The following is an 8,464-nucleotide window of genomic DNA, read 5'->3' as shown; positions in this document are numbered from 1 at the left end:
ATCCTAAACAGCAAAATCCCCATAAAGTTTGGAAAAAGTTCTAAAATTGCCAAAAACAATTTATGACCATAGAGCCTTTGATAATTATTGATGAAACCATCGGTAATCAAATTACTCTTACTGGAAAAATTACCGAAGGTTTCATCAGTAATTACCGAAGGCCTTTGATAATTACAGTTGACAAATTTTTTTACTCCCACAAGTCCCCTAATGTGTGTTTTGTGCAACAACATACAAAATATACATTCATCAATGATCCTAAACAGCAAAATCCTCATAAAGTTCGGAAAAAGTTCTAAAATTGTCAAAAAAAAATTGATTATCATAGGGCTTTCAGTAATTATCGATGAAACCATCAGTAATCAAATTACTCTTGCTGGAAAAATTACCGAAGGTTTCATCAGTAATTACTGAAAGGCCTTTGGTAATTACAGTTGATAAATTTTTTGACTCCCATAAATCCCTTAATGTGTGTTTCGTGCAACAACATGCAAAATATATATTCATCAATGATCCTAAACAGCAAAATCTCCATAAAGTTCGGAAAAGGTTCTAAAATTGCCAAAAAAAATTGATTACTGTAGGGCCTTCGGTAATTACCGATGAAACCATCGATAACCAAATTGAACTTGCTGGAAAAATTACCGAAGGTTTCATCGGTAATTACCGAAGGGCCTTCAGTAATTACAATTGACAAATTTTTTGACTCCCACAAGTCTCCTAATGTGTGTTTGGTGCAACAACATGCAAAATATACATTCATCAATGATCCTAAACAGCAAAATCCCCATAAAGTTCAAAAAAAGTTCTAAAAGTGCCTAAAAAATTTGATTACTGTAGGGCCTTCGATAATTACCGATGAAACCATCGGTAATCAAATTGCCCTTGCTAAAAAAATTACCGAAGGTTTTATCAGTAATTACCAAAGGCCTTCAGTAATTACAGTTGATAAATTTTTTGACTCCCATAAGTCCCTTAATGTGTGTTTCGTGCAACAGCATGCAAAATATATATTCATCAATGATCCTAAACAACAAAATCCCCATAAAGTTCGGAAAAAGTTCTAAAATTGTCAAAAAAAAATTGATTACCGTGAGGCTTTCGGTAATTACTGATGAAACCATCGGTAATCAAATTGCCCTTGCTGGAAGAATCACCGAAGGTTTCATCAGTACAGTTGACAAATTTTTTGACTCCCACAAGTCCCCTAATGTGTGTTTCATACAACAACATGCAAAATAAACGTTCATCAATGATCCTAAACAGTAAAATCCCCATAAAGTTCAGAAAAAGTTCTAAAATTGCCATAAAAAATTTGATTACCATATGCTTTCGGTAATTACCAATGAAACCATCGGTAATCAAATTGTCTTTATTGGAAAAATTACCGAAGGTTTTATCAATAATTACCGAAGGGCTTTTGGTAATTATAGTTGACAAATTTTTTAACTCCCACAAGTCTCCTAATGTGTGTTTCGTGCAACAATATACAAAATATACATTAATCAATGATCCTAAACAGCAAGATCCCCACAAAGTTCGAAAAAAGTTCTAAAATTGCCAAAAAAATTTGATACCGTAGGCATTCGGTAATTACCAATGAAACCATCAGTAATCAAATTGTCCTTGCTGGAAAAATTATCGAAGGTTTCATCGGTAATTACCAAAAGGCCTTCAGTAATTACAGTTGACAAATTTTTTGACTCCCACAAGTCCCCTAATATGTGTTTTGTGCAACAACATGTAAAACATGGGTAGAATTTTTTTTGTAAAAAAAAATTATGGTGGAGTTTAATTTAAATGGTAAAGTTTCCTCTCTATTTTTTAGTATATGTCAACCTTAGATGATGAAGAAGAAATATACAGGCTTTTGTGTGTAGGAGGATAAATTTTATATAAACCATCTTAATATTTATTATACATGATTTTTAATTGACAGATACATTTTGAATATGATTTTTTTTATATAAATATAGATTTAGATATCATTAAGATAATATTAAAAAGGTGTAAATGATATTTTCCCTAAAATTGATCCGAAATAAATAAAATTTCTACGTTTGAACTGATCAGAGAACAAGAAATTGGTTCGTATGTGTAGTTTTTTGGATCAAATTACAGATGTATCTTAAAATATATGGAGCCATTCTTCAGTTTTGATTTCAACACAATTTGCTCAATGAGTTTGTATAATAAGGAATTTTACATGATCATGACATGTTATGCTTTCATTTTAGCATTACCTCTTCAGTTAGTTTCAAAATATTTTTCAAATAGAAATTCAAAATCTGGACAAATATATGGCGATGGCACGCCAATGAACAGGCAAGGCAAATATTAAAATCTATAGAATTTTCAAGACGCCCCTTGGACGCTACATGGGTTTCACTATCATCCTGATTATGAAACCAACAAAAACCAATAGGCTAACAAGAATTGTGAAAAAATTAAGCATTCATCATAAAAATCAAACTTAAAAAACAGTATATATATAGTATGTTAATATTCAATTATTCTGCGTGGCTGGATAGCGAAACCTATAAACAGATGGTCAGACTCTCTCGTTACAAAGTGTAGAACACTACTGCACGTATAGTTTAACTTCTACAACATAAATGCTAACCCAGAAGCCAATTGGAGCTGCTGATAGAATACAGTGGTCATGCCAAGTTTACAACAATAGGCCTCACTTTTCTTCATCACTATCATTGTTGAAAACTGAGGCAACGGCTATTTTTGGCTTCTTTGTAGTAGCACCAGATGATTTCTGTATGGCAAGGAAAATAATATTTTATGGACATAAAACTCATTGACAAAACTATTAGAGTTATAGAGAATATTAAGATCCTTGAACTTATACCTTAGAAGTGCCACCTTTAGAAGAAAACCCAAATTTCAAAGACTTCCTTTGTTCCTGATCTACGAGTAAAGAAGTACTTTTCACTTCACTCGAAAGTTGAGCAGACCCAGACTCTTCTTGCTGCTGCTGCTTGTGTGGGCCTTAGCCCTAAATGATATTAGCGTTTAGTAGAATAGATGCTGGGAAAGTAAAATAAGAATATCCAAGTTATTTTTTATTATTTTAACGTTAAAATGAATATTAAATGGTAGAAAAAAATAATAATAAATAAAAAAATACCAATCGTTAACCTCATCTTCATAAGCATATTGGGTCAAATTTTCTTTTACTTTTTTGAAAAATATGAGACATTGGCCCATTATGGACCGAAAATGGGCCCAAACTATTTTTATAATTTTTCTAAAAAATATATATATATTTTTCAGTAATTTGAATATAATAATATTTATAATTTAAATTAAATTATTTTAAAATATAAAAAAATAATTGTAATAAAAATATTTAAAAAATTAAATATATTATTTGGTTTGGATTGGAAATAATTCATACCGAACGAATACTCTATAGGATGAAAATCTTATCGAATTAAGCTCGATTTGGTCCATCAATTCGTTCAATGTCTACCCGTAAACAGAGCTATATAACTTTTATTATTAAAACATGGCCCCAAAAAAAAAATAATAATTAGAATTAAAAAAAAAAAAACTATAATTTTAATTTTGTATTCAAAACCAGCTGGAGCACATAACTTTTTAGCCAATATTAAATCCATATTCAGTAATTATGAAGGTAGTGGTCGCTACAGTTAAGCTGTCCCCTTGGGGACAACTACGCAACTTGATAATATTGGGGTTGGCATAAATATTTATTGTATTATGCTGGTGCAGCTATTTTCTAGGGGCGGACACAAATAAAGGCCTGAAGAAAATTGTAAACTAAAGATACGTTAAACGATGTGCTATTTGATTCCCTTCTTGTAAAGCATGACAAAATGGAAACTTCTCAGTTTTTCTATCATTGAACTCAAATCAACTATGAATTCCATATGAATCCAACAGACCACCAAAATTGAATCCTCCAACTGGTTTAGTCTAGTCAAACCGATGACTGCATTAACCTTTGGAAATCTGTGTCCTACATTTTCCAGGAACAGAATGCTATAAGCTGCATCTATTAACTCCTAAGCTGTCAGTTTCTGAAGACATAGTTCTAAATTTTCTTGACACTAATTTTTGGAGGAAGGGCTTTGATCTCACACATTGAAATGCTAAAAAGTATAAAACAACAAAATTTATTAATGACCAAAAAAGTTTTTTGAGTCTGGTAAAACTTGTAATTACAATACTCTATCGAGGCGCTAAAAGAGTTACAGTAATTTCATTGGTGGCAGAGTTTTCGTTCTTGCTCGATGAAGAATCTGAAACAGCTTCTTTATTAATTGCGAAACCAGGTTGTTTGGGCTGAGGCAAGGCACTATCACTGTCCAACATAACAACCACATGTGACATTTTTGGCCTGTCTTCAGGGTGCTCTTGTACACACAACAGGCCAATATGAATGCAGCGCAGTACCAGGGAAAGCTCGCTCGACTCCTTAAGCAATGGGTCAATGATTTCCAATGGTTGGCCTTCTTTCCATAATTTCCATGCCTAAAACATTTCCAAGTCCAATTTCTCAAAAAAATGATAAAAAAAACCATTGACCTTTAGGATGATCTCAAACAACAAAAAATTTTGGTACTTACATATCCAATAAGGTTAAGAGTGTGGTTTAGGTGATAGAACCCTCTATTTCTTTTTCCACTTATAATCTCCAACAGTAAAATACCATAGCTAAAGACATCGGATTTCACTGAGAATAACCCATCTATGGCATACTCGGGTGCCATGTAACCACTGCAAAAACATCACTGTGAACAAAACTTGGATATATTTTAAGATGAAAAAGTTGGAGAAGAAAGCATTAAAAATGAAACACTCACTATGTTCCAACCACTCTTCTTGTATTTGCTTCACTTTCATCTCCACCAAAACATCTAGCCATACCAAAGTCTGAAATCTTTGGATTCAAATCGTTATCGAGTAAAACATTACTTGCTTTGAGATCTCTATGTATAATCCTCAATCTTGAATCTTGATGGAGATATAAAAGCCCCCTAGCAATTCCACAGACAATTTGGAAGCGCTTGGACCAATCTAACAGTTGACGTTTTGTTTGATCTGAAAAAGAGCCAATTCAAATTAATCCAATATGTCTCAATTGAATTCTCATATATATACAACAACATTGATCTTCTCAGTATTATTCTTTCTACATATGTAACGATTATATGGAACACATACCAAAAATGAAGCCGTCCAAGCTTCTGTTGGGCATGTATTCATAAATCAGAATTTTTTCTTCCCCTTGAAAGCAACAACCAAGAAGCTTTACTAGATTACGGTGTTGTAGTTTTGCAATCAGAATAATTTCATTTTTTAATTCGTTCAGTCCTTGTCCTGAAGTCCTAGAAAGCCTCTTTACAGCGATTTCTTGCCCATCTTCTAGTGTTCCCTGAACATATTTTGAATAAAGACCAAGATATATTCTAACTAACATTAGTACTGCTTTGGACAATTATTTTGAGCATGTTGTGGATTTACCTTGTAAACAGGTCCGAAACCGCCTTCCCCGAGCTTATTGTCGTTTGAGAAGTTGCCAGTGGCCTTGATAATCTTATCTATGTCGAAGGATAGCACATCCAGGTTTTCTGCATGGTTTTCATTGCTGTAATTGTTTATTATTGGACTAGGCCCTGCATTGTCTAGAGAAGAAAGAATTAAAAAAAAAAAAAAAAAAAATGTGATTTCGCGTTAAGGAAAACGGAAACATAATTAAGTTGATTTGACGTGGAAGCTTAATGCCTAATTCGAATTTCGTAAACGTGGCTGAATCTAAGCTTTTTTAACTATCAAAAATGACAGGTTCAGAACTTCAGAGTACTTAAAGACTTTTACCTTGTAACATTTTCCTCGCTTTGACTTTGCGGACGTAACAAGCAAGACAGAACAACCCACAGACCACAGCAAAGACGGCCAAAACTATCACAGCTATTTTCACTTTGCGCCCATTATTTCCACCTTCACATTTAATTTTTGCACAGCATATAGAAGTATCATTAATTATATCATCGACAGCTTCAAGAAAATTAATTTTAAAAAAAAAAAAAAAAAAAAAAAAAGCTGCAAATAATTCTAATGAAAACAGAGCTATTATGCTTAAGAAATGGAAAATAAAGATCACATACCTAACTCTGAAGAGTGCATTCGAATATATAGATCTTGCCCACCTTCTTCAAACTCTCTAACATCAAGCAAGTCCCCAAACCACATAACACATCCACTTCCTTTTCCTCTAATGTCAGAATTTGTATAAGCAGTACAAGAACAATTGCTCAAGCACTTTGCCTCGCATTCCTTGAGACTCAAACTTTGATTCACCCAAGTATGTGCGGTATCTGGCAATTTCAAGCCGCGGAATTTGACAAACCCAGATGAATCTTTGTTATTGCAATCGAAAGGTTTATTCCTTTCACATCCTTGAGACCAGTCATTCGAGTTTCCTTTCCTCCTGAAACCCTTTAAACATTGGCAGACAGGGACTTCCCAGAGGATACAGTTCCCATAGGCACCACAAACAGCAAACTTGTCACATGTATCTCTTGGGATCGATTGAAACACATACCAACTTTTCGTGATAGAATTCCAAGCATGCCGTTCCCGGATATATCCATTGGTCTGGTTGGCAACGATCCTTGATTTCACAGATTCATTTCTGAGATGAAAGATGTAGTAGACTTCATCTTTGTTGGCAATATATTGATAGCTGTATAAGTCGTTGGGTTTCAACTCCGGCGCTCCACTGAATCGAAGACCATTCCATGGACCGTTCCGATAGTACTTTTCCGAATCTACCCACATGATAGAATCAGGGTAGTCATAAAGCGTTATCTCCCAAGAGAAATCTCCAGGAGAAGGATCATCTACGCTCTTCCATGACAATATTTTGCGTTCGAGACCAGTCCTCAAGTCCCATCCAAGCTTCATACCTGGTAATAAAGTATCAGTAGGATAATCAAAACTCTGCCACAGATAGCTCTCTTCTGAATTCTCATCATCTTTCTCATCTCTTACTATTAGATTTCCACTATCCAAAAGCTGTAATACTGGAGCCTGGACAGATCTAGTTTGCTTTGCCGACCAGACAACACTACTATTCTGCCCGAGAAGGACAAGATGGCCCGTCCTGTTAATCATCAAAGTCCCCGAAGAGTCGTTGATTGGATTCTGCCGGTTAGCCACCCAAACAACAGTATGAACTGGAATATCCTTGTACCAAATTCCGACATACCTCTTTGTGGAACTACCTGGACTGAAGAAACCCAGTTCGAATTTTCCATATTTGGAAACCAAGGTGCTGTTTTTGGTGTCAATGATGGTCTGGGTTCCAGAAATGGAGTCAAGGGCTGTGGAAGACTGAGAGAAGGAAAATAGAATGATGGTCGTGATCAAAGATGTTTTTGAGAGAAAGTAACCCCATTTTTTTGTTTCTGTCATTTGCAGGAATCGAGCACTTACAATAGCTTAAAAGAATATTGAATGCACCAGGCTTAGACTTTGAAGCATACTGCGACAGGTCATAGAAAGAGAGAGTTGATGTCGATAATTGATTGGCTCAAGCTTCTACATTTCAATGGTGAACCAGAAATTTCCTATACAAATATGCCAATTTGTCAAACTGACTTTATGTGTTGATGTTCAATTAAATCCGCGGGGAGTCACGACTTTCGTTTCGTGCAAGAAATTATGGTCAATGACTCAATAGATTGGGGAAAACGGAAAAAGGATGCACTGAGAGAAAATTTTTGTTTGGACTTGGGAGTCATTTGCTGAAAGTTTCGTTGTCTACTTCCTTCGTGCGGGTCAGTTTGCCTCCGCCACTCAAATAGTCGATTTTCTTTAAATTATTATTAACCAGCCTACAGAAAGGGATTTAATAATTGACAATACACTGGCCGAATTGGTGGGACCCCAAAAGATTTTTTTTTTTTTTTTTTTTTGTTTTTTTGAAGAGAGGACCCCAATAGATGACAAAGCACGTTAGACCCGTCAATTACTTACAATTAAATATCCCACCCTACAAGTTGTTCATATATATATATATATATATATATGTATGAACAATCTATCACAATCCCTCTCATCAGTTCCTTACTCTCTCTTTATATTTTTATTGTTTTACTTATTTTTTCAATTTAATCATTAAAATATTTATTTATTATTGACTTGGATGACTTTGGATATGTAGGAGCTAATACAAAATTGTAGGGGAATAAAATGCAAAAATTTTAAAATTGAACAGAGAATTGGAGCCAAAAATCCAAAACTTTTTTGTTTCTAAATTAGGTAACTTAATTAATTTTTTTATAGTCAATGTTATAACTAAAAAATGGGAATTTCATTTAGATGAGGATTAAACTTTTAATCTAAAACAGTATTATGATAGTTTTTATTATTGAATCAAATCTACAAATATGATATAATTTAATTTTTTTTTTTATGAAAC

At 33.9% G+C, this 8,464-nt stretch overlaps 1 protein-coding gene across 4 annotated transcripts; it reads right to left on the bottom strand.

Annotated features, from left to right (window-relative positions):
• Positions 1-4,135: 4,135 nt before the first annotated feature.
• LOC125423282 (G-type lectin S-receptor-like serine/threonine-protein kinase At4g27290) lies at positions 4,136-7,803 on the bottom strand. 4 transcript variants are annotated; one of them, XM_048476977.2, is made up of 7 exons: positions 6,147-7,803; positions 5,857-5,979; positions 5,503-5,654; positions 5,203-5,413; positions 4,842-5,079; positions 4,605-4,755; positions 4,136-4,509 (listed from the first exon to the last, which is right to left on the bottom strand). In XM_048476977.2, exons 1-7 carry the CDS (start codon positions 7,453-7,455, stop codon positions 4,207-4,209), a joined length of 2,487 nt encoding a protein of 828 aa, XP_048332934.2. In that variant the 5' UTR covers positions 7,456-7,803; the 3' UTR covers positions 4,136-4,206. The 4 variants fall into 4 exon arrangements, 3 of the variants coding, with proteins under 3 accessions (XP_048332934.2, XP_048332929.2, XP_048332941.1); XM_048476972.2 differs by having other exon boundaries at positions 5,503-5,663; positions 6,147-7,799; XR_009639716.1 differs by having other exon boundaries at positions 4,370-4,509; positions 4,605-4,769; positions 5,503-5,663.
• Positions 7,804-8,464: the final 661 nt, after the last annotated feature.

This window comes from Ziziphus jujuba, chromosome 1 (assembly GCF_031755915.1).
Source record: "Ziziphus jujuba cultivar Dongzao chromosome 1, ASM3175591v1".
Taxonomy (NCBI): domain Eukaryota; kingdom Viridiplantae; phylum Streptophyta; class Magnoliopsida; order Rosales; family Rhamnaceae; genus Ziziphus; species Ziziphus jujuba.
The sequence above is the reverse complement of the archived record's forward strand: the minus strand, read 5'-3'. Positions and strand labels throughout refer to the sequence as shown.

Bases quoted from the DNA above. Each gene is read 5' to 3' on its own strand.
- LOC125423282 (XM_048476972.2), bottom strand. From the start codon at position 7,455: ATGACAGAAACAAAAAAATGGGGTTACTTTCTCTCAAAAACATCTTTG. The intron at 5,664-5,856 runs GTAAAAGTCTTT...TTTCTTCTCTAG, and splicing joins AGCGAGGAAAATGTTACAAG to ACAATGCAGGGCCTAGTCCA. The intron at 4,756-4,841 runs GTGAGTGTTTCA...ATGTTTTTGCAG, and splicing joins AGAAGAGTGGTTGGAACATA to TGGTTACATGGCACCCGAGT.